General features: G+C 38.1%; 3 protein-coding genes across 5 annotated transcripts in view; 2 read left to right on the forward strand and 1 right to left on the reverse strand.

The window, feature by feature from the left end:
• The window catches only part of LOC117807827 (type II inositol 3,4-bisphosphate 4-phosphatase-like), a 17,601-nt gene extending 14,954 nt beyond the window's left edge, over positions 1-2,647 (reverse strand). The window contains exons 1-2 of one of the 2 annotated variants that reach the window (XM_034677231.1): positions 2,525-2,647; positions 1,924-2,107 (exon numbers count right to left, since the gene is read on the reverse strand). In XM_034677231.1, coding sequence (XP_034533122.1) covers positions 1,924-2,053 — 130 coding nt within the window. In that variant the 5' untranslated portion in view covers positions 2,054-2,107; positions 2,525-2,647. The remainder of the gene's footprint in view (positions 1-1,923; positions 2,108-2,524) is intronic. The other variant, XM_034677232.1, reaches the window with a different exon arrangement.
• A 1,309-nt stretch (positions 2,648-3,956) lies between these two features.
• On the forward strand, positions 3,957-8,626 carry LOC117807556 (high affinity immunoglobulin gamma Fc receptor I-like). The gene is made up of 8 exons (XM_034676884.1): positions 3,957-4,019; positions 4,135-4,284; positions 4,832-4,864; positions 5,771-5,898; positions 6,515-6,632; positions 6,817-7,074; positions 7,183-7,311; positions 7,781-8,626. Exons 2-8 carry the CDS (start codon positions 4,254-4,256, stop codon positions 7,861-7,863), a joined length of 780 nt encoding a protein of 259 aa, XP_034532775.1. The 5' UTR covers positions 3,957-4,019; positions 4,135-4,253; the 3' UTR covers positions 7,864-8,626.
• A 1,588-nt stretch (positions 8,627-10,214) lies between these two features.
• LOC117807564 (arfaptin-1-like) lies at positions 10,215-26,156 on the forward strand. 2 transcript variants are annotated; one of them, XM_034676892.1, is made up of 8 exons: positions 10,215-10,445; positions 17,829-17,910; positions 18,691-18,790; positions 20,362-20,486; positions 20,647-20,868; positions 21,099-21,256; positions 21,777-21,951; positions 22,871-26,156. In XM_034676892.1, the coding sequence occupies exons 2-8, from the start codon at positions 17,836-17,838 to the stop codon at positions 23,021-23,023; spliced, it is 1,008 nt and encodes a 335-aa protein (XP_034532783.1). In that variant the 5' UTR covers positions 10,215-10,445; positions 17,829-17,835; the 3' UTR covers positions 23,024-26,156. The 2 variants fall into 2 exon arrangements, with proteins under 2 accessions (XP_034532783.1, XP_034532784.1); XM_034676893.1 differs by having other exon boundaries at positions 20,368-20,486.
• The last annotated feature ends 418 nt before the right edge of the window (positions 26,157-26,574 follow it).

Consider the following 26,574-nt stretch of genomic DNA (forward strand, 5'->3'; position numbering starts at 1 on the left):
GTTTTTAACCGCAGGCACAACATTTTCACTTTTTTTCACGTTTTTTTGCTTTTTTGGAGCACAATTTCAAATTTGAGGAAAATTAATTTTTTCGACAGGGTCAACTTTTTTGTCAATTTTTTTTTGTTTTCCAAAAAAAAAATCAAAAAAAAATTTCTATTTTTTTTTGGGCAAATTTTTTTTGGGGGCAAATTTTTTTTGGGGGCAAATTTTTTTTCTTTCAAATTTTTTTTGTCAAATTTTTTTTTTCAATTTTTTTTTTTTTGTCAAATTTTTTTTAGCGATTTTTTTCTGTCATTTTTATTTGTCAATTTTTTCCAAAAATCAATCACAGTCATTGTTTGTCCATCTGTGATTCACTTGATTTCTCTTTCTCTCATTAGTTTTTATTTGTTCTATCTTTTTTGTATGTGTGTGTACTTTTCAAAAGAAGAAGCTGTGATTCTCTTGATTTAGCAGCTTGTAAAGGCTGATTTATACTTCTGCGTCGAATCGACGGCGTAGCCTACGCCGTAGGTCCGCATAGCTCCCGTACCTATGCAGAGGCCTACGCACGTAGCTGACGTGCACCTCCTCCAAAATGTAACTACGCGTAGAGCCGACGCGGACCGCAAGCTCTGTGATTGGTCCGCTCGACGGCTTTGTCTTTCACGCATTCACAGCACTTCCGGGACCCCGGACATCGGCCGTGTATTTCATCTCCTCCTCTCTATTCTTCATGTAATCATGTCTGTATGATAAACAGCAACATGTATCAGCTGTAGATTAACAGAACACGCTCTGAATCTCTGTGGAAAAGTAAACAGAGATCGTAGCGGGACCGGAAGCAGGCGACCGGCTATCAGAGAGACCGCACTGCCCTCAGGCGTTTCGGAGGAGAATTGCTGCGCGACACGGACACATCGACGCACAAGTATGTGGGGCTCATGTCCGCGTCAGCCCCTGCTGCGTAGGGGAGACGCAGAAGTATAAATCAGCCTTAACAGTAGTCTTCTCTCAGCCCACCGTGAATGCGTCTCTCCTCCCGGTGTTCCGGTTTTAAAAGTGACCCTGTAAACTGGAGACCTTCAGCTGAACGTGTCAGTGTTTGTTTTGATTCATTCATTGCTTTTTCCATGTTTTTAACCGCAGGCACAAAATTTTCACTTTTTTTCACGTTTTTCTGCTTTTGGAGCACAATTTCAAATTTGAGGAAAATTTATTTTTTTCGACAGGGTCAACTTTTTTGTCAATTTTTTTTTTTGTCAATTTTTTTTGTTTTCCAAAAAAAAAAATTGAAACAAAAATTGTCAAAAAAAAATTTTTTATATTTTTTTTTTTTGTCAATTTTTTTTTTTTTTTTTTTAATTTTTTGTCAAATTTTTTTGTCAAATTTTTTTCAAATTTTTTTTTATCAAATTTTTTTTGTCATTTTTATTTTTCAAATCTTTCCAAAAATCAATCACAGTCGTTTGTCCATCTGTGATTCACTTGATTTCTCTTTCTTTCATTAGTTTTTATTTGTTCTATCTTTTTTGTATGTGTGTGTACTTTTCAAAAGAAGAAGCTGTGATTCTTTTGATTTAGCAGCTTGTAACAGTAGTCTTCTCTCAGTTAACAGGGTCGCTGTTTAAACCAAAACACCTCCAAAGGATTTTAAAGCCGTGTTGAAACGTCTTTGCTACTCGCGCTTATCTCCTCTCACGTGTTGATTCAGTGAATCCATCTGTGATGAAATATAGCACCATCTAAAACAGTGCCAGCTGAGTCTCTTCATGCTAACAGGCTAACTGTTGTGTTGCTCATAATGATACCTGCCTGTCCGTCTGCTTCTATGGTTTCATCTGTGATGAATGGCATTCGTCTTTGTTTTACTGCCCTCTACTGGTCTGGTGGTGTAGTGCATTTACAGCTGTTGCAACTAAATGCAGAGAAGGAACACACCTGTCCGTCCTTTCACCTCCCGTCCCACTCTGAGCGTTCCTTCTTTCTGGACGTGTCCACATGTTTCATCTTTGGACAGAAGCTGCAGATGTTTCTGGTTCACCTTCAGCTTCATCTTCCTCATCTTCATCCTCCTCCTCAACTGCCTTTCACCATCATCACCATCATCACCAGGGTCTGCTGCCTTAACAAACACAGAGGATATCAATTAAATCATTTGACACGTTAATTCAAATCACAAAAATTTAACATTTTGCATGTAGCAATATTAAAAAACTATATTTATTAAACATAATATGAGAACTTAGTCTATAACTGTTTACAACAGCTGATAACAGGAAAATGTGTCCTAAATATTAAGAATAAGCTTTAATAAACTGTAAATAAGGATAAATGTAAGTATAAAGATGCTAACATGCTATTTTAGGGCTTAGCTAAAGACTGTAAAGTGACGTCACGTGCCTGTCACCACCGTTTAACATTAAACACATCTAAACGTCATTAAAAGGAGCCGTTAACTTCACGCAATGACTCCGTACTGAATCAAATATTCCTCCCTGACTGTCTGACAGGATAAAACCGGTTCCTTGGAGTCTCTTACCTTCAGAGAAACACCTTCATGTCTTCAAATTCAACTTTCAATCCGCTGTTTTGACTGGCAACCATCAGCATAGGGGAGACCTTTGGACTGACCAAGTATCGCGAGAGTTCACACAGTTACTATGAGAAACCACAAGATGTCGCGAGAGGAACGACAACAGAAACCACAAAGGGGTAACCTGAATAAAAGCTGCTGTTTGAAGAAGTTTTTGAAGTTATGGAGCAGTAAATGTTATTTTAATGTATTCTAACACTAACTTAAATTACTATATACTTTGTGAAATATTCTACTGTTTTTGAGTCTGAGATGTATTTTCTGTGCTGAATAAAGATAAAGTAAGAACATTAAACCAAACAGAAAAGCTTGAGATTTGGCTTTTAACTTGGAAAAATTTCCTTTTAGCCCTGGACTGCATTATAACCATTATCACTATTGTTTTAACATCTTCTTTAATTGTATTTTATGTTATTCTATCTTATCATATTATATTTTATTTTATATTTATTTTTCTGGTGCTTCTCTGATTTTATTATATTTCTTTTATTATTATCATTTCATTTTATTTGATGTTTCTGTTACTTCTCTGATTTTATTTTCCTTTTTTTATTTTATTTTATTTTATTTTGCTTTTCTTTGCTTTGGTTTACTTTACTTTACTTTACTTTATTTTATTTCATTTTATTTTAATTTACTTTACTTTACTTTACTTTGCTTTGGTTTACTTTACTTTACTTTATTTCATTTCATTTCATTTCATTTCATTTCATTTTATTTTACTTTACTTTACTTTGCTTTGCTTTACTTTACTTTACTTTACTTTTCTTTGCTTTGGTTTACTTTACTTTACTTTATTTCATTTCATTTCATTTCATTTCATTTCATTTCATTTCATTTTATTTTACTTTACTTTACTTTACTTTGCTTTGCTTTACTTTACTTTACTTTACTTTACTTTACTTTACTTTACTTTACTTCACTTTACTTTACTTTACTTTACTTTACTTTACTTCACTTCACTTTACTTTACTTTACTTTACTTTACTTCACTTCACTTCACTTCACTTCACTTCACTTCACTACACTTTACTTTACTTTGCTTTGCTCTACTATATTTTATTTTATAAATCATCATGTTTATATTTTTAAGTATTTTATACCCCTTTCTTTTCACTGTTACATATTGCTGTTGTTTTCTGTCTCTCTGTTCTTTTGTGAAGCACTTCGGGTTGCATGCTTGAATGTATGAAATTTGATATATGAATAAAAATGAGTTGAGAGAAAACGACTAGTTAAAACAAAGATTGTAATTTTTCAACAGGCATTGTTGAATATTTCTCGGACACATAAAAGGCACTCTGTTTTAGGACAAAATATATTTAAATCATGCAAAACAAGCACAGTTGTATATGTTCAAAGTGTAACAAGTGAAAAAGGAAAAGAAAAGCACACATTTCTGCATCACTGCAATTCAAAAAAGAGCTGATTACATGTTTCAGTAAGTTAAGGTGAAGATTAATTGCACTGAATCATGCTGCAGGATAGTTTATGACTGGAATGCATCCTAAATTAACTGTGAATTACATTTTATGTTGTTAAATAAATACCTGTAGGTTTAGAAAATGTGGAGCGGTACGATATGCAAACACACAACCAGAGCACCAGAACCTCTGAGGTGTGCTGAAAGGTTGTTGTCAGCAGTTTTCACACTGTCAGTGTGCAGCAAGAGACGATGAAGGTGTCAGCTCTGCGTCTGCTTCTCTGTGAGTAACCTTTCATATCCTTTTGTTTCTAAAACCGAGATTAATCACACTTTTTCTGCAGACGTTTGAGGATTTTTTTTACCCAGTTTTATGAGATTATGACTGATGTGCATCCATTCTTATTGAACATTCTGCAGAGGTAGTCTTGTGTTGGTCATTGCACTAAAAACGCTGCATGTTGAAAAGTAGATGGACATATACATTGTGTATTTTATGCTTATGTTATTCATTTATTGGAGTCCTGTGCTGAGGTACAAGATTTGAGGTACAATTAATAAGTATCTGATAGTGTACAAAATCAGTTGATGATAATGAGACAAAAACAGCAACAAGATGGAGTTACTGCTTTGTCTACAGGGGGCGCCAAAAACAACACAAACTGGAGCTTTAATACAAAATGTTATCATTAGATGAATCTCTATTATGTATCTGTATTTTGAATATTTATGCTTTTAAAGTCACAAGTGTAAAGTAACATTTAGAGGTACAGATAAACTTTCAGTATTGTAAAGTTACCTGTGTTTGTATTTTTTTTCTGTTGATTTAGTGCTGAACTCTCTGGATTCTGCTTCTGCTCGAGGTAAGGTCAAACAGTGTAATGCTTTTGTTTTATTGAAGCTTTTCAAAGTTCATTAAAGCCACACTGAGGAGTTTTTAGCTGGTAATGAAACACACTGATGCTTCTGTGTTACCAACAAAAGCAAAAGAGATCATTAGCAACACAGAGAAAGTCTTGGGTGGCAATGATAGTGCTGACAAAACATCCTTTAGGGGCATTTCGACCGGAGGGACTTTACCCTGGAACTAGGGACTTTACTCCTGAACTACGTGCGTTTTAACCGGTGGACCCAGGGTCTAAATTTAGTTCAGGGGTAGATAATCTCCCCCCTAAAAAAACCCTGCTAGGGGGGTAGTACTTTTCAAAAACGCAGACAACAATGGGGGCACAGGAACCTTTTAGTTCAGGGTAAAGCAGTTCTGGGGGCTAAAAGACCCCGGAACTCTTGGTCGAAATGCACCTTTTGTTTACATTTACCAAGGTGAATAGTAATGGTGATATGTCTGAGTATTACCGTAATCAGGTTCAGGTCTTGTCAAACAACCTTGAACATATACGCGACAAAATCTGAAAAGGGGGCCAAAAACAACGCACACCAAAAGTTCCTCACTGCAGCTTTAAAGTTATATTTTTTTGGCCTTTTTTTCCTTTATTTGATAGGATAGTGAAGAGAGACAGGAAATGTGGGGAACAGAGAGCGGGGGAAGACATGCAGGAAATGGTCGACCAGCCGGGAATCAAACCGGCAACCCCTGCGACGAGGACTATAGCCTCTATATGTGGGGCGCTTAGACCGCTAGGCCACCAGCACCCCTCCTCACTGCAGCTTTAAAGGCTTCTCGTTAAAGCTAGATATGAATTAATATAATGCAGATATTTGTTTGAATATGTTATATATTATATGTCGACTCCACTTCACTCCTCCAGTCTCTGTGACCGTCTCTCCAGAGAGATCCCAGTTCTTTAAATATGAACGTTTCTCTGTGAGCTGTGAGGATGAAGAGAAGGAACAAGTCACCGGATGGAAGGTGATGAAGAGAATGATGGATGGAGAGGTTTGTTTTTACTTGATCCACTGATTCACATGTCTGCCATTTTTTCTCTGCAGCAGAAGTGACTGAACTTTTCTAAGCTAGCATCAATGAGCAGCGGTAAGACATTGAGGTTGTGGGCGCTAACATTACAAAAACGAGGTCAAAGGACACGGGATCTAAATATTATAAAATGTTGTGAATCCGAAAAACGCTCATCATTTAACTCCTTTTGACTGACTAAAGTACTGTATGTTGTAGTTCACAATTTCACCACTCGGTGTCACTGTTGTTATTTTACACTACAGATTAATTATCACCATATAAACATGCTTTGTCATGTTTTACCTTAATTTGGACGTTACGGTCTACTAGTTAAGTTCAATCTTACATTTCTGATGTGAAACCAAACAATGACACAACTTAAGTCACAAACTAGAATAATGTATATACCAAACCAACAATCGCCACTGCCCACCCATGTCCATACTGCCCCAAAATATTCGGGTCCAGGATCGGCGTCTTCGCCCACCTGAAGACCCACAAGGACCAAGAAGGAGGACAGACATACTCGACCCCGAGTGTCCGCCGATGATATATTCTTTTTAACCCATAATTCCCCTGGTGTGTTCCCGTACAGGTACATCCATGCCCTTCCTGCTCCATATCTGCTGCATTCCCCTTCACAGACAGCGGGGAGTACTGGTGTCAGTCTGGACAGGGAGCAACCAGCAACAGTGTCAACATCAGCGTCACAGGTAGGCCGAAGGAATCAATAACGTAATCAGGCCAAATATGGAAATACGAAATAAATGTATGAGTGCAAAGATGTCTTAAGTAAGAAAGAAGTTGGAAAGGAAGCACCCTCATATATAACAGGGAAATGTCGTAAATACAATGTATGGACGTCTGTTGAAAACACTTATTATTCTCTGTCCTCAGCTGGCCTTGTTATCCTGGACAGTCCGGTACATCCTGTGATAGAGGGGGACAATGTGACCCTGAGCTGCAGACACAAATCCATCCTAACGCCCACCGAGGTCCTCAATACTGAATTCTTCAAAGATGGCCGCCTCATTGGACGCAGCTCCACAGGAAACATGACCATTTATAGAGTTTCCAAGTCTGATGAAGGATTCTACAAGTGTAAAGTCAATGGACCCAATAACGAATCAGAAGAAAGCTGGTTGACTGTCAGAGGTAAGGACTTGTTTGTTGCAGAGTCGCCCCCTGCTGGTCATTAAAAAGGCACTTAGGCACTGGTCTCAACAACAAACTGAAAGGACTCTTTTGCTGATCTCTCCTCAGCAGCGCCACCTACAGGCCAAGATCCTCAAGCAAACCTATTCTTCCCTGTGGTGCGCCATCTAGTGGTGGGTTGTCCTTACCTGCTGTCCACCATCTTACTTGGACTCATAGGCAGGGACAGAATTAGAGGTAAGACCTGCGTTTGAAAATTCTAAGTTCTAATATCGAAATTTAAAAAAAATATCAGTTTTTTTTTTTCTGGCCTCACCTCCGAAAAAAAAAAGGATCAGGTAATCCTCTTATGTGGTTATGAGATCACATAGATCATCATTTTTAAAGTTTTTCTTCCCTACATCTGAAGATCAGAAATATACCGGGGGATGCTCGTTAGCTTTAGATGTGCTAAGGCAAAACTTTAGACCCTTGGAAAAAGCTAGGCTAGCTGTTTCCCTCTGATTCCAGTCTTTATGCTAAGCTAAGCTAACCGGATTTTTTTAATAAAGTTTAAAAACCCGACACTATCTTCAATTTACTAAACAAGCACATTTCTAAACTTTTCTTGTCTGACCGAACTGCAAAGAAGAAAAAGAAGAGAAGTGAGATTCAACGAAAAGTTTCATAAAGGATGTTTTTTTGTTGTTTTTGAATGTTTCCACAGCGCTGCACGCCGAGAAGAGGAGGCAAAAATCTGATGATGTCATTATGGAGATGGCGCAATACAGGGTGGGCCATCCTGTGTGACCTTTGAGACGGACTCCAGGTTGAAGACGAAGACCACCACAAAAGAGTAACATCCCTGTCTCCGTATTCATCTTCAGATTCAAATTCAGACAACTTTATTGATCCCAAGAAGAGCAATTCATTTATAGCTTACCACACAACATTTAACATCTACAACACATCCATCATATATACATGCTACAAGTCACAAGTCAGGCACTGGGTCTGTACATGGGACTTGAGGGTCTGTAGAGGACAGCAATAAGTTAATGTAATAAATAAATAACAGTAAGATACGACAACGATTAAAAGACAATATAATCTCTTCTCATACCAATGTTATTTAAAATGACTAAATAGACTGCCGTCGGAGTTTAAAAGCCTGATAGCAGATGGGATAAAAGAACCTTCAATCTTAAAATTTAATATTTCTTAGTTGTTCTTATTCTTGACTTCTAACTCATTACCGTCTGTCTGCTTTAATCTGTTTTTTGATGGTCCAGCATTATGTGATGTTTGACTTATCATAACCAGAGTCTGAGTCATTCGACAGCTTTCGAGCGGCTGAGATGAAGCGGTCACGTTTCCATGACGATGTGTTTTATAACTTTGAAAGGAAGTGCTGGTGTTTGAGGTGTGAAGTCCGCCTGCTTGGGGTTAGAAAGTCAACATCAACAGTGGTTATTAACAACTTTTATATTTCAATGTTTGAGATATTTTACTGACATTTGTAATATTTGTGGTATAACACTGAAAATAAACTTTGTCATTATTTCATCATTCAGCCAACAGTTTGCAGATTCACTGCTGTTATATAATGTCTGTTTGTACAGGAAACCTCACTGTGTTTAAAGGAAACGTTCTGTTCCTCCAATCTGAAGGCCCCCTGTCTGATTCTGTGAAGTCTGTGTGTGTGTGTGTGTGTGTGTGTGTGTGTGTCGAGCGGGGTTCACACTTTTCTAAGAATCTGAAACACTTTCTCTTCTTTACTTGAGTGTGTGTACAAATATTCTAATCTGACTCTGAATCCCAGTCCGGACAGCGGTAGAATCAAAGGGTTAAATGTCTCTCTGGTGCCCCCTGGTGGTGTTATAGTAGACACAACATTACAAACGTCTAAAAGAAAAGACAGCAATAAGAAATCCCCAATGCTGTTTTTATCAATGCATTCTTTTCCATGTCCAGCAGGGGGAGCCTGAACTGGTTGATTAAAATGTAATCTTAAAGCTCCTGTGAGGAACTTTCTGTTTATGTCAACTTCGGCGCCCCCTTGTGGTCACAGTGATCTTGCTGATTTTATCCTGTACAGGTATAAATTAAGTTTTCTTTAAAAAAAAAACTCTCCTGCTTTCAATTCAATATTTCACTCATTAAGAATATTTACTGCAGAATAATGTTTTTTCTTTGACGTCTGACACCTACCCCCTCGCAGCGATTTCAGGCTTAAAAATAACAAAACAGAAATGATCAATATCTTTTCTAACATTCTTGTTTTGTTTCTGTTGGTCATAAAGAAACATCACTGTTATCTACAGTTTATTTCATGACCACTCAAAAACTCCTCACAGGGGCTTTAAGATACTTTAAATGTTGTATGTTCTTTATTTTGTCCAGCAGGGGGAGCTCAGTTTTCTATATTATTGCAGTTAAATATTTTACGTTAGACTCCATATTGTAATACAATACTTTCACTAGACAATATTTTTTTTTATTTTTATTTTTTCAAAGATCTTTTTATTTAGATTTTGACACATTACAAAAAAAAAATCAATGCAAACAATTCAAGGAAGTGATGTTTTTGCATAAGAAACACATTAAGTAAATTAATCAAGAAACAAGCCAATAATATGTGATTATAACTTAAAATAAAATATTGATAAGTAGTAGGTGAATATCAAAAAATAAATAATTGAAAAAGGTACAATATTTTTATTTTATTAATAAAAGTATTTTAATTATTTAACCAATTAATTAATTAGTGCAACAGTTTAGGCTGAATTTGTACTGAAAATAATAATAAGTGTATTTTTTTATGTCTTTATTTAGTGTTTATTCCACTTTGTTCTTTTCTTAAATTATCATCTGGCTTCATTAAAATTTATTAACATTTTTTTAACATTTCTTGTGTTAAAAACAGTCAAGATGAGCCTTGAACTGTGACTTCAAGGGTAAAATAATAATTAGATAATTGCTGTAGGCTTGTTTTTAATTCCTGTTTTATTTATCTATTTGTAAAGCTCCTCATCTTCTAAATATAAAATAAAAACAGACTTTAAGTAATCAGTGATAAAGTTATTTTAACAGTGTAGTCACTCCCTCAGCTGCTCTGATAACATACAGTCTGATCTGTGCTTAACACCGCCCCTCCGGACCGTCCAGGCACAAACAATCGAGCGTCTCCTTCCGAAAACAAACGACTTCCGAACTCTTCCGGGTACCTTTGACTTTTCCTCACTTTGAGCTGCAACACTGATCAAAAAGTTCACTTTTTAGGGTTCAACTTTCACAAATGAAAGTTTAACTGAAGAACTGAGACGAGAAGAAGAAGATCTGAAGGATAGAAGAGGAAGAGAGAGGAGGAGTTTGAGTTTAAAGCTGTGAAGGTAAAGAAAAGACATTTATTCCTTCACCTTTGGGCGCTGCTGTTTGTTGTGTAACTGAATGTATGTCACCAGGAGGGAATGAAGCACCTTAATGTCACCTTAAACATGCAGAAACATAAGTATTAATAACTTTAAAACACAGTTTAATCATTTCATGTGTCAGAGTTCAAAGAGAGGCATAGTTCACCTGATCATATGGGAACATAATGTCTTCAGTAAAACTTCTCATTGCAGGTAGAGAAGGTCTACCTTATTCTTTCATTATATTTAAAGAGACAGCTCAATGCATCAAAAAACTACAACTCTAATTTAACAGGCAGAGACCCTGAGCAGAACCAGACACAGCAGGAAACCCACCAGACAAACACGCCCTGATACATATGAACCTATAACACTCTGTAACAGGATACAAACTTAGGACAAATGCATTAATATGACATTCATTCACACAGACAGAGAGGGGGAGACAGGTGTGCCAGCTGTCCAGCAGCTAAAGCCTATAGCAGCATAACTAAGACCTGGTCTAAGCCTGAGGCAGCCTTAACTAAAAGCTCTCACAGAGGAAAGTTTATGATTAAAAGTCCTCCTACAAGTAAAAGTTAAACATTTATAAGGAGAAATAAAACAAAAGAAGAAAAGCTCTACCTCCCATACTACTTCTGCAGACTTTGAATACCTCAAATAGCTCTCTTATGAGTTAACTCTTAAAATAGAGTCTGACTCCAGGACCCTGACCGGTCGATGATTCCAAAGAGAGGCCTTATAACTGAAGGCTCTACCTCCCATACTACTGTACTTCTACAGACTTCGAATACCACCAACAGCTCTCTTATGAGTTAACTATTAAAAGTAGTGTCTGCCTCAAAGACCATGACTGGTTGATGCCTACTCTTAAAAGTGGAGAGGGTGCCTACCTCCCTGATCTTGAGGCCTTATAACTGAAGGCTCTTCCTCCCATATTACTTGTACAGACATTCGATAGAACAAGCAGACCTTCTGTTTTTAGCCTACTCTGAAAAGTAGAGAGGGTGTCTACCTCCTGGACCCTGACTGGTGGATGATTCCAAAGAGAAGCCTTATAACTGAAGGCTCTACCTCCCATACTACTTTTACAGACATTCGATAGAACAAGCAGACCTTCTGTTTTAAGCCTACTCTTAAAAATAGATAGGTTGTCTATGTCCCAGACCCTGACCAGTTGATGATTTCAAAGGAAAGAGGCCTTATAACTAAAGGCTCTTCCTCCCATACTACTTTTACAGACTTGAGGTAGCACAAGTAGACCTGCGTTGACTCTGTTTAAGCCTACTCTTAAAAGTGGGGAGGGTGTCGACTTCCCGGACCCTGACCGGTTGATGATTCCAAAGAGAGGCCTTATAACTGAAAGCTCTACCTCCCATACTACTGTACTTCTACAGACCTTAGGTACCAACTGCAGCTCTATTTTAAGCCTACTCTTAAAATAGAGTCTGCCTCAAAGACCCTGACCGGTCCAAAGAGAGGCCTTTTAACTGAAGTCTGTTCCTCCCATATTACTTTTATAGACTTTAGGTAGCACAAGCTGACCTGCGTTGACTCTGATTTTAGCCTACTCTTAAAAGTAGAGAGGGTGTCGACCTCCCGGACCATGACTGGTTGATGATTCCAAAGAGAGGCCTTATAACTGAAGGCTCTACCTCCCATGTTACTTTTATTGACTTATCTCAGGGTTTTGGATTCATTATAAGATCACTTTGGGCTCTTGGTTCCAAACCTAGGCACACACTCTCTTCAGAGGGTCTGGTGGAAAAGAAGGAACTCAGCGCCCTGATACTAAAATCTGTCTGTGGTTCTAGGATTTTCTGGAATCTTTAGTTTTTATATGAAACTTAAGACTATTTTACCATTTTGGACGTTGAATTGTTTTGCTGTTAATGATCCTGTAAATGTACACCTCATAGGGAACACATTTCTTGGTTGGGGTTGAAGTTATGTGCTGTACTTCCACCTTGTTACACAAGTTCAACCACTATTTGAATACCTGGTTCCCCATGTGGAAGTGAAAGGTCTCTTCCTGTGAAAAAGCAGAAGAGCTTTGATTCAGAGTGTTTTAACTTGTGTTGTAAAATACTACATGAAGCATCGTCCACCTTTCCAACATGCAGAAATCACGAGCTCTAACTTTAACCAAATGAATGTAGAAGAGGCGTTAACACACGTTGGTGATTCCAGGTAAGAGTAATCCGTTTTATGGATTTGACATCATAAACATAAGAAGAAGGTCTCGTACTTTGAACCTACTACAAGGAACGTTTAATTACTCCTCCACCTTTTCCTGTCAGAGGCCATAAAGTCGCAGCAGACAACTGAACATTCACACCATTAGAACTGTGATACATTATTACTGTTTTAAAGTGAGTTACAAGCAAACATCATGGATGTGAAGAGCAGTTAGAGAAAACAATGAAACACATACGACCATAACAACAAGTACAATGAGAAACAGGACAGACAGAAACATGAGGAAGCTGAAGAGGAGGAAGAGTGGACTACTACATAAAGACATGTTCAATAATGAATAATGCCTAAACTAAAGCAACAGACGATCACAGTGAGAGCATGACTATTATTATTATTCAGTGTTAATGAATGGAGACATCTTTGCACACATTTATAGATCTTTGCACACATTTATAGATCTTTGCACACATTTGTAGATCTTTGCACACATTTGTAGATCTTTGTACACATTTATAGATCTTTGCACACATTTGTAGATCTTTGCACACATTTATAGATCTTTCTACACATTTGTAGATCTTTGCACACATTTGTAGATCTTTGTACACATTTATAGATCTTTGCACACATTTGTAGATCTTTGCACACATTTATAGATCTTTCTACACATTTGTAGATCTTTGCACACATTTGTAGATCTTTGCACACATTTATAGATCTTTCTACACATTTGTAGATCTTTGCACACATTTGTAGATCTTTGCACACATTTGCACACATTTGTAGATCTTTGCACACATTTGTAGATCTTTGCACACATTTGTAGATCTTTGCACACATTTGTAGATCTTTTCACATATTTGTAGATCTTTGCACACATTTGTAGATCTTTGCACACATTTGTAGATCTTTGCACACATTTGCACACATTTGTAGATCTTTGCACACATTTGTAGATCTTTGCACACATTTGTAGATCTTTGCACACATTTATAGATCTTTGCACACATTAATAGATCTTTGCACACATTTGTAGATCTTTGCACACATTTGTAGATCTTTGTACACATTTATAGATCTTTGCACACATTTGTAGATCTTTGCACACATTTATAGATCTTTCTACACATTTGTAGATCTTTGCACACATTTGTAGATCTTTGTACACATTTATAGATCTTTGCACACATTTGTAGATCTTTGCACACATTTATAGATCTTTCTACACATTTGTAGATCTTTGCACACATTTGTAGATCTTTGCACACATTTATAGATCTTTCTACACATTTGTAGATCTTTGCACACATTTGTAGATCTTTGCACACATTTGCACACATTTGTAGATCTTTGCACACATTTGTAGATCTTTGCACACATTTGTAGATCTTTGCACACATTTGTAGATCTTTTCACATATTTGTAGATCTTTGCACACATTTGTAGATCTTTGCACACATTTGTAGATCTTTGCACACATTTGCACACATTTGTAGATCTTTGCACACATTTGTAGATCTTTGCACACATTTGTAGATCTTTGCACACATTTGTAGATCTTTTCACACATTTGTAGATCTTTGCACACATTTGTAGATCTTTTCACATATTTGTAGATCTTTGCACACATTTGTAGATCTTTGCACACATTTGCACAAATTGTAGATCTTTGCACACATTTGTAGATCTTTGCACACATTTATAGATCTTTGCACACATTTGCACACATTTATAGATCTTTGCACACATTTATAGATCTTTGCACACATTTGTAGATCTTTGCACACATTTGTAGATCTTTGCACACATTTATAGATCTTTCTACACATTTGTAGATCTTTGCACATATTTGTAGATCTTTGTACACATTTATAGATCTTTGCACACATTTGTAGATCTTTGCACACATTTGTAGATCTTTGCACACATTTATAGATCTTTCTACACATTTGTAGATCTTTTCACATATTTGTAGATCTTTGCACACATTTGTAGATCTTTGCACACATTTGCACACATTTGTAGATCTTTGCACACATTTGTAGATCTTTGCACACATTTATAGATCTTTGCACACATTTGCACACATTTATAGATCTTTCTACACATTTGTAGATCTTTGCACACATTTGTAGATCTTTGCACACATTTGCACACATTTATAGATCTTTGCACACATTTATAGATCTTTCTACACATTTATAGATCTTTCTACACATTTATAGATCTTTGCACCCATTTGTAGATCTTTGCACACATTTATAGATCTTTGCACCCATTTGTAGATCTTTGCACACATTTATAGATCTTTGCACACATTTATAGATCTTTGCACACATTTATAGATCTTTGTACACATTTATAGATCTTTGCACACATTTATAGATCTTTGCACACATTTGTAGATCTTTGCACACATTTATAGATCTTTGTACACATTTATAGATCTTTGCACACATTTATAGATCTTTCTACACATTTATAGATCTTTGCACACATTTATAGATCTTTGTACACATTTGTAGATCTTTGTACACATTTATAGATCTTTCTGCACATTTGTAGATCTTTGCACACATTTGTAGATCTTTCTGCACATTTATAGATCTTTGCACACATTTATAGATCTTTCTACACATTTGTAGATCTTTGCACACATTTGTAGATCTTTCTACACATTTTGAGATCTTTGTACACATTTGTAGATCTTTGTACACATTTATAGATCTTTGCACACATTTATAGATCTTTCTACACATTTGTAGATCTTTCTGCACATTTATAGATCTTTGCACACATTTGTAGATCTTTGCACACATTTGTAGATCTTTGCACACATTTGTAGATCTTTGTACACATTTTGAGATCTTTGCACACATTTGTAGATCTTTGCACACATTTGTAGATCTTTGTACACATTTTGAGATCTTTGCACACATTTGTAGATCTTTGCACACATTTGTAGATCTTTGCACACATCTGTAGATCTTTGCACAAATTTGCACACATTTATAGATCTTTCTACACATTTGTAGATCTTTCTGCACATTTATAGATCTTTGCACACATTTGTAGATCTTTGCACACATTTGTAGATCTTTGCACACATTTATAGATCTTTGCACACATTTATAGATCTTTGTACACATTTGTAGATCTTTGCACACATTTGTAGATCTTTGTACACATTTTGAGATCTTTGCACACATTTGTAGATCTTTGCACACATTTGTAGATCTTTGCACACATCTGTAGATCTTTGCACACATTTGCACACATTTATAGATCTTTGTACACATTTATAGATCTTTGTACACATTTATAGATCTTTGTACACATTTATAGATCTTTCTACACATTTGTAGATCTTTGCACACATTTATAGATCTTTCTACACATTTATAGATCTTTGCACACATTTATAGATCTTTGTACACATTTATAGATCTTTGTACACATTTGTAGATCTTTGCACACATTTGTAGATCTTTGCACACATTTGCACACATTTATAGATCTTTGCACACATTAATAGATCTTTGCACACATCTGTAGATCTTTGCACACATTTGCACGCATTTATAGATCTTTGCACACATTTATAGATCTTTCTACACATTTGTAGATCTTTGCACACATTTGCACACATTTATAGATCTTTGCACACATTTATAGATCTTTGCACACATTTGTAGATCTTTGCACACATTTGTTGATCTTTGCACTCATTTGTAGATCTTTGCACACATTTATAGATCTTTGCACACATTTGTAGATCTTTGCACACATTTGCACACATTTATAGATCTTTGCACACATTTATAGATCTTTGCACACATTTATAGATCTTTCTACACATTTATAGATCTTTCTACACATTTGTAGATCTTTCTACACATTTGTAGATCTTTGTACACATTTGTAGATCTTTGCACACATTTATAGATCTCTCTACACATTTATAGATCTTTGCACACAATTGTAGATCTTTGCACACATTTGCACACATTTATAGATCTTTGTACACATTTGTAGATCTTTCTACACATTTGTAGATCTTTGCACACATTTATAGATCTTTGCACACATTTGTAGATCTTTCTACACATTTTGAGATCTTTGTACACATTTATAGATCTAATGCACTGTGTAGTCCTTTTTACACATGTATTGGTCTGCTTCCACATTTGTAGATCCATGTTCAGATTAGCATATCTGAAGTTCTGAACCACATTCGAATATCAGCGTACACATTTGTATCTCTTTGTGTACATGTATAGACCTTTGTTTACCTCTTTAGATCTGTGTTTACATTTGTGGATCTTTATACATGTTATACATGTTTGTTGAACTTTGTACGCCTGTTTTTATGCATCAATTATTAGTTTTGCCATAATAAAATAAAAGCTTTATATTTGTTGTTACATTTGAGAAACAAACTAAACATCCAACATATCCTAATAGGAACTTGTTTATAACCACAAAATAAAAGGCTTACTCTACCATTATTGTAAAATAAGAGCACACTGAAGAAGATTCAAATATTCATTCTGACACTGCTTCAAAAGAACCCAATTATCTGTGAGAATAAACAAGGTTTGGCTGAATAAAATAACATCTTCAGTGTGTTGCACTTCCCCTTCTTCACCACTAGGTGCTGCTGTGTTTCTACACTATCATTACAGTCCACAGAAACAACTCAGAGGCCGTTCTGATGAGTTCAGTGTTTAGAGCGTCTCTTGAAATGGCAACTACTACTCATATCATGATTTATCTTTTGAACTAAGTTTTACTTGAGCACTAACGAAAGATCTTTGAACATTTTTACTTCTGCTTCATTTCTTCTTCTGTTGCTACTTTTTAATGATACAGTTTTACTTAGAAACAATATGAAGAGCTAATGTTATGTGTTGTAAGTTAAAGTGTCCAATGCAATGCTTCAGTTAACTCTTAACACTAGCTTAATCTGTTTTTGTCATTTTTTGAAGAATAAATATGAAATCGGTTTTCTGGTTCCGTTGCTCCTGAAACATCTTAGCTTTTGTTAGAGAGTCGTCTTTGTCAGATGTTTACCAACAAGTTTCATAAAGCAATAACAACAACAACATCAGTAAAATATCTCTGAAGGTGTCGGATTGATTTCTTCTCTCTTGTCGTCTGAAGGATCAAGATGATGGAGGAGGTGGAGCAGAAAGATGCCGTTTGTCCGGCGACCAACGGCACGGAGGAGCCGACCCGTCCAACGGTGAGAGGGCGGGAAAATACAACCTTTCATTTTACCTCAAAATAAATCTGTTCCTTTAAGAGCTCATTGAAGAGATCTGCAACCCCTGTGTCACACACCAACCTTTACAAAGAGCAGTAATGTGTGTGTGTGTGTGTGTGTGTGTGTGTGTGTGTGTGTGTGTGTGTGTGTGTGGAGGTGTGTGTTTCCAGGTGTGTGTATGTGTGTTATGGGTTTTACGTCACTACATGCCTCCCTGTCTCTTTAATGTGACACAACAACTTTGAGCTGAATTCCTCCGACCTGTTGAGCCCCCTGCAGGTGTGTGTGTGCATGTGCGTGTGTGTGTGTGTGTGTGTGTGTGTGTGTGTGTCCTCTACATTCCTTCAACAAGAAAAATAAAAACACAGAAGAAGATTGACGGAGAGACTCGTTACCTTTCATCTGCGTCAGGTGACCATTTCCTATCTTGAGTGTTCCTGTGACCTCTGACCTTCCTGCCTGCCGCCAATCACAACAGGGAGCCGTCATCTTTGTGGCGTCCCTCACAACCTTTTGATCCAGGGTTCTGATTGGCCCCCCAGTAAGCTCCAGTTCCCACGGTGATCCCTCCGGGTGTTGTCATGATGCTTTGACTCCTGACCTCTGACCTTTATACTGTCGGTTACCGAGGATGTTCCTGGAACAGAGGCTCACGCTGCGTTCAGGGACTGTAGGAAAAGTGAAACCTCAGAGTGGAAAAGTGTTTCTTCGAAGATCATGAAGCAGATCTGACATGTTTCTGCTTCTTTACTTTTACAGGAAACAAACAGCAACTGCAACCACACAGACGACAGCGACGGCTCCTCCTCGCCAGCTGAGGTCACGGTGGAGGTGACCATGGAAACGGAGCAGAGCGAAGGTAAACGAGCGACCCCTTTGACTTTACTCCGACCCATTTAATTGTGTCTATGTTGTCTGGAGTTCATTGAAACAAAGCAGCAAGATCCTGTGTTGCAACATGTACTGAAGCTGCAGTTCTTTGAGTGTCCACTTGAGGCTCGCTCCAAAAGTGAGTCATCCCTCATTAGACCCTATATTGAAATGTATCTCTGTCACCATTTTGCTGAACAAATGTCATCTTAAGGTGCATTTGGACCAAGAGTTCCAGGGTCTTTTAGCCCCCAGAACTACTTTCCCCTGAACTAAAAGGTTCCTGGTCCCTCATTGTTGTCTGTGTTTCGACCGCGGGCTGAAGTCCCGGGTAGATTGTGTAAATCAGGCCAGTGACGTATGGAGGGGGAAAAAAGTAAATGCACTACACCACCAGACCAGTAGAGGGCAGTAACACAAAGAAGAATGCCATTCATCACAGATGACACCATAGAAGAAGACGGACAGGCAGGTATCATTATGAGCAACACAACAGTTAGCCTGTTAGCATGGAGAGACTCAGCTGGCGCTGTTTTAGATGGTGCTATATTTCATCACAGATGGATTCACTGAATCAACACGTGAGAGGAGATAAGAAAAAAAAGTTTTTAGAAAAAAGTTTTGAAAAAAGAGTTTTGAGAAAAAAGTTTTGAGAAAAAAGTTTTGAAAAAAAAGTTTTGAAAAAAAAGTTTTGAAAGAAAAGTTTTGAAAAAAAAGTTTTGAAAAAAAAGTTTTGAAAAAAAAGTTTTGAAAGAAAAGTTTTGAAAAAAAAGTTTTGAAAAAAAAGTTTTGAAAAAAATGAATTTGAAAAGAAAAAATTGAAAAAAAATATGAAAAAAAAAATGTGAAAAAAAAAGTTTACCCGGAGCTTGTCATGGAAAAAGCAATGAATGAATCAACACGTGAGAGGAGATAAGCGCGAGTAGCAAAGACGTTTCAACACGGCTTTAAAATCCTTTTGAACTCAAAAAGCCGTGGCAGAGATCGACCGGTGTTTTGCTTTAAACAGCGACCCTGTTAACTGGAGACTCTCAGCCGGATGCATCCCTCATAAACGTCTTTAGACCATCATTAAATATCTGATGAGGATATTTTGAAATCTTAATAAAAACTAAACTAGTTTGCATTCCCAGGAACTCCCTCTGTGTTTCAACAGCTGTGTAAACTCCACAAACACTGACACGTTCAGCTGAAGGTCTCCAGTTTACAGGGTCACTTTGAAAACCGGAACACCGGGAGGAGAGACGCATTCACGGTGGGCTGAGAGAAGACTACTGTTACAAGCTGCTAAATCAAGAGAATCACAGCTTCTTCAGAATAAAAACACTGCGGTTAATCTACCAATCAGACACGTTCAGCATTGCAGGCCCCGCCCCCCAAAACTCCTGGGATCTTTGAAAAGGACTACCTCCCTAGCAGGGGCTTTTTAGGGGGGAGATTATCTACCCCTGAACTAAATTTAGACCCTGGGTCCACCGGTTGAAACGCATGTAGTTCAGGGGTAAAGTTCCTCTGGTCGAAAAACGCCTTTAATAACCCTTCATTGACCTTTGACCCCAGCTTCAGAGCCACCAGTGACACCTCCTCAACAAGGAAGTCAACCTGTAGTCATTCATGGCAACAACAAGAACCCGGCCAGCGAGCAGCTGCAGAGAGTCCGAAAGTGGAGCATCAACACGTATAAGGTCAGACTGGAGATTTAAAGACGTTTGCAGAAATGAATGAATCAATCAATCAATCAATCAATCAATCAATCAATCAATCAATCAATCAATCAATCAATCAATCAATCAATCAATCAATCAATCAATCAATCAATCAATCAATGTTGGTCTGTCACTGCAGTGCACCAGGCAGGCTCTGTCAGAGAAGATGGGTCGTGGGTCTCGTACAGTGGACCTGGAACTGGAGCGTCGCCTCGAGCTGCTCAGAGACGACCGACAGCGCTTCGAGAACATCACCAAGGTGGCTCAGACGCTGGCCAATCAGCTCGCTCAGATCACAGTTACCCAGAAGACACTGGGGGACGCCTTCGGTGAGCTGAAGGTCAAGTCACCACTGCTGAATGTGAGTACACTGCACTACTTCTTATATATCTGTAAAGCCCCTCCCCTTAAAAGAGCCAGGGTCCAATCACAGGACCAAAGAAAACAGTGGTTGTTTCAAGCCTTCAAGCCATGTTGTATTTGGTCGATGTTGACAAACAGGATGCACTCTCTCTCTCTCTCTCTCTCTCTCTCTCTCTCTCTCTCTCTCTCTCTCTCTCTCTCTCTCTCTCTCTCGCTCCTCTCCTTCAGGCGGAGTTTGGTCTGAACGCAGACGCTCAGACGTTTCTGTCAAAGAGCGGCGAGACTCTGACGGCCTCTATCAACGCCTTCACGTTAGACATGAACACACTGGTTAACAAAACCATCGAGGACACCATGATCAACGCCAAGAAGTACGAGGCTGCCAGGTGGGTGGAAGTCACTTCTGGTATTGGACACTGACCGGTCACATGATTCAAAAATCCAAGCCTGAGCCTGTACTGAAAGGAATTCTGGGAAATGTAGGGAAATAACAAGCTGAGGTAGAAATGGACTTGATCTTGGTATTGTTAGCCATTTCCATCATTCATTCCACTTTATATGAACGCAACTCAAGTGACAACATTGCAGGGCATTCTGGGAAATGTAGGAAATTTCTATATGGAGCTTTGGGCGGTTTTGGAGCTTTGTGTTTGAAACTAGTTTTTACCAGTAGATTTGGTGTTCTCCAGACCATCACATCTGCGCCCTACGTATAGAGGCTATAGCCCTTGTCACAGAGGTCGCTGGTTCGACTCCCGACCGGTCGACCATCTCCTGCATGTCTTCCCCCGCTCTCTACTCCCCAAATTTCCTGTCTCTCTTCAGCTGTCCTATCCAATAAAGGCAAAAATGCCCCCCAAAAAAATATAACTTTAAGCTTAATTTCAAGTCATATCCTCTTTCCAGGATCGAGTACGACGCGTACCGGGTCGACCTGGAGGAGCTGAACATGGGACCACGGGACGCCAACACGCTGCCCAAACTAGAGGCGGCCCAGCAAGAGTTTCAGGGCCAGAAGGAGAGATTCCAGAAGATCAGAGAAGACCTGACCGTCAAAGTGAAGCTACTGGAGGAGAACAAGGTGAGGGATCTTTGAGGGCTGTGTGTGTATATAATCTGTCTCTGTATATTTCACAGTGGCGGCAAAGGCTCTCTTGAAACCCTACTGATTCTTATTATTATTTATCCGCCTAAATTATCTCATTTTTGGAGCCTTTAACATGCACAAAAGCGCCAAATTTGACACGCTCATCAGGCCTGGTGAACAATTTTAGATTTTTTGGGTGTCACAAAACAATTCTCAAAAATGTGCTCAGCAGAGCCCCCTAGAATTTTCAAAAACCCCACCCCATAGAAGTTATTTTGAGCTAAATGCTTGAAAATGAATACGCATATTCATGGCATCAGGACGCACAATAAAGCCTCTTACACTCATATCCGAAACTCAACAGGAAGAGCGCCACCTAGCTTTGAATATGAAGAATGGCGCCCTAAAAAAAGGTGCAGATTTAAGAGATCTTGCCCTAGGCCTTTTCTCCGATCAAGTCCAAACCACGCCCATTCTGTAGTAGACACGTAGAAGATTCAAAAGTATTAGAGGCATACCGTTCAGACTAAATTGTGAGCGCGGCAGACTTTCAGGTGGTGCATCAAATGCACATGTCTCGCCTTAAACAGGAAATGGGTATTTGGGGGCTTTAAAAAACCCCAAATCTCACCAAATCATCAGGCATTGGCTCACATGAGGTGGTGGGTGCAGGTGTGCGAGGGCCCGTTCATCCCTGCTTGCTATTTTCTTATTTTCCAATATATTTGTCTTCCTGATGGTCCAAACCCTTAGAATACTAAATCTATTGTCACTACTTAAAGTGTATCCTGCTCCACATGGTAAAACGTTTGATTTTGAAAAAGCAGGAAGTGATCACTGCAGAGTTTTTGTTTAAACTATGACATCATGAGTGACAGAGTGAAGATCCGTCCTCCCCTCCGTGTGTCTGCAGGTGAAAGTCCTCCACAACCAGCTGCTGCTCCTCCACAGCGCCGTCGCCGCTCACAGTTTATCGTGTCACAGCTTCCTGGAGCAGAACATCCGACAGGCCGAAGAACATCTCAACAACAGCGGTGCTAACGCCCCCTCGTGGCTGGAGAGTTGACACAACACCTGAACGTGGTCTGATCCGGGTCTGATTGGGGAGTAATGGACGCTATGTTGAGAAAAGTAAGGGAGTGTGAATTTGTGTGAAATGTGGGAGAGTCTGGGAGGTAGTTTATTTATTCAACAGTGGAAGAGTGAGTCGCTTTAGGCGCCCGATCGTTCGCTTCATAAACAGAAAACATGCTAGAAGTGATCTAGGATGCTGAACCGGGTTCTCTTGGTTCTTGAGGTTCCTTCTGAATCCTTAAAAAAGGGATCAAATCAAACTCCAGGTCTCATAATATTGTGAAAGTGTGCAGTAAGTCTTGTAACGGTCTTTGTTCTGAACTCTTGAGATTAAACTCTCGGACAAAAGGCTCTGAAGAATGAACTCTTTTACGATATTATTCATACATTTAAAGACTTACAGCACTTGTGACTTGTGACCTGTTTAACAGAGACACAGTCATACGTACCCCTCCTGGTTCTCTTGCCTCTGTCTCGCTGTGTTGGGGAGTAAATCCATCTAATCCTTTGTGAGGCACTAAGCCGTTCTTTGAACTTTTAAAAATCCTCTGCAGTCAGAAACTCACAGCGACAAAGTGCCTCGACACCGCTGCTGGAAAACAGCCTCACAGTCCACACGGGGCGGGTTCAGTCTACAGTCTGAACCCGCTTCAGATCCCTGCATACAGAGGGTTCGGTGGATTTAGGGGTGCAGTTTGTGAGGTTTTTGCTTCAGTGTTAAAGAGGCAGGAGTTTTAGATTTATCAAACTCAACCAGAAATGTCACGATGAGGAGATAGTTACTAAAAAGATGAGAATCTGTCAGGTTAAATGACACACTTCCTGGAATCCTAGAATGAAATCGTGACAAACCTTCAGCCGCCTGATCTGGACATTTAAAAAAACAACATATCACCCCTGAAGTTGAATAAAAAACAGATCTTGTAGTATCTTCAAACCATTTCTTACAAATGTTGAAAGATGAAGCATTAAAGGGAATCAAACGTCGGCACACGACAACTCAAAGTTCAGGAAATCGTGTTGGAAAGCCAACGCTACGTACCGCAGGTCATCAGCGCTGCTCTGATTGGTCGTCGGTTCTTCACATTTTCCTGACGTTGTCTTGTTCGTTAGCCGAATCTTTATTTAAACCGCTTCCTCGTAGACGTTTATATCGCCCGGTGGGGGAACAGTCCAAAGAAGCACAAACTGTCGCTCTACGCCGATGATGTTATCGCGTACGTTGGTGGAGAAACGCCGATTTTATGGAGTCTTTCAGACACGATAAACGTTAAATAGTTTATATGTCGTCATGCACGAATCAAATCACACTTTGATATGAGACTGAACTTTCTGTTTGATGGTTTTCTACTACTTCACAGTAAAGGCCAAATTCCACCAGATCCGTGTCCGGTCTGTCTCCCATCCGTCACGGCACCGGATCTGATCGGTTTCTATTCTAGTCAATGTGTTAACTTCCACTGGATCCACTCCGTTGTATTCCGGCTGCGTCTCTGATCCAGCAGGTTGGAGTCCTCCGGATCAGATACGCAAGACTTCTATTTTTGCCGGATGCCGAAGCACGACGCATTAATTCAGCACAGAGCAGATGGAGCGGGACAGGAAGTCAGGTTTCACCAAAACTAAATAAAAACCTGATTAATTTTCAGAATAAAAGACTCTGTGTTATCACCAGATCGTATTTAACTTCACTATGACAAAAAAACATGTCATTTTGAGTGGAGCCAGGCCTGGAGTCAACAGGTCAGAGGTTTTCAGAGGACCAGAAAGACAACATGGATGAGGAGAGGAGGAGGAGGAGAATCCTTGATTTAGTGATTGCCGCGGGAAAACCTTGGTCACATGACTCCAGCTGTCTGGCGGTCCTAGTGTTAGGGGGTTAGGGTTAGGGTTTAGGGTTAGGGTTATGCTGAAGATGCAACCGGATGGTGTTGAAGGACGAGAGAGCACAGAGCCGGACCGCAGCGGATCTGGTGGAAGTCCCTTGTAAGAAGTATGAGTCTTGAGGGTTTGTTTCCCGAGCAACAAGAGAGTTCAGAAGTTAAACTTTTCATACACTACAGACACTTCTCCACTTGGTTTCCTACGTTAACTTTCTGTCACTGTTTTTGTGCGATGTTGTTGAGTTGAGAACAGAATAAACTTTCTGCCATGTCTCTGTTTTTTCCACCTTAACACCAGATATTTGGTGATTCTTCATTTTATCCTGTCAAAAATTTGTGGTGTCTATCGCAACAGCAAAGATATTGTGATGCGTGCAGTTCAGCTTTTTGTCCGGTCTATGTCTGAAAGATTACTTGTTGAATTTTGGGAAAGTTGCTCTTTTTTTAACTTTGTCCAAATAATCTTCTTCCTTTTTAATATTTCCTGTGATTCCGTTCTGTTGAAATATTCTTTGTGTTAATGAACCTCATGATATGATAATGATTTCCGTGCAATAATATCTCCAAACTTTAACATTACCAAATCATATCTATGTAGACTGATGACGACTGTTTACGCCCGTCCTTCAAAAACAGAAATATCAAACCTGACGTATAAAAGAATATAAAAGAGAAATGACGCTGAATTAAAATGTTGAATGAAAAATGTTCTGGGGCGACAGTTAACTGTAACATTTAATATTTTACCTTCAAGTCCTGTGGTTTTTTTTTTGTTTTGTTTATGTTTGTATTTTGTTGTTTGGATCTTGAAGTTGATTTAGGGTATGACATTTTTCGACTTTGCAAACTGTGAAGAAATCTGAACTCCTGGGCCGCTCGCCGACTTTCAGACCGGACTGATCGACAAAACAGAAAAAAGAAAAACAAGAAATGGAATAAAAGCCAGAAAATCAACAGGGTTACGATTTTTTCTGCTTTTGTTAATCTTGTTGAAATCTCTTTAATAAATTAGCATTGTAGTCTTTCTTTGTGATCTTTGACTGTCACGCACACACCGACTGAAAAACAACAAAATACCAGAGCAGACTGACCGCATGAACGACCAAATCTCTTTGTGTTTTTACATTGTATTTGAGTCGTTGATGACAAAAAGGGACCAAATGTAAATAAATACCAAATATTTTAATCTTGTTGAAAATGTTTGTGATGTTAAACTGCCAAATAAAAATATTGAGAGCTAAATGTGACTTGTTTTCTTTTCATAAACCATCAGAGACCATTTTTCTCAATAAGCTTAATCAGCTTTAATCTGATTTAGTTTCATTTAAATTTTTACTTTTCGTATTTATTTATATTTCAATATGAATATTAGAATAGAAATAGCATTTTCATTATTTTTTATTTTCTATTTTAAATTATATAATCTATTAGAATTATTATTTTTTATTTTCTCTATATTCTATTTTGAATTATTTCATGTATTTATTATTATAATATTATTATGATTATATTATTATATTTTGCATTTTCTTTATTTTCTATTTTAAATCATTTTAATTATTATTTATTATTATTGTTGTTTTTTATTTTCTCTATTTCTTTTCTATTCTAAATAATTAAAATATTTTTTTTTATTATTGTTTTTTTTGTATTAACTAAT

Source organism: Notolabrus celidotus, chromosome 23, assembly GCF_009762535.1.
Source record: "Notolabrus celidotus isolate fNotCel1 chromosome 23, fNotCel1.pri, whole genome shotgun sequence".
In the NCBI taxonomy this organism is placed as follows: Eukaryota; Metazoa; Chordata; class Actinopteri; order Labriformes; family Labridae; genus Notolabrus; species Notolabrus celidotus.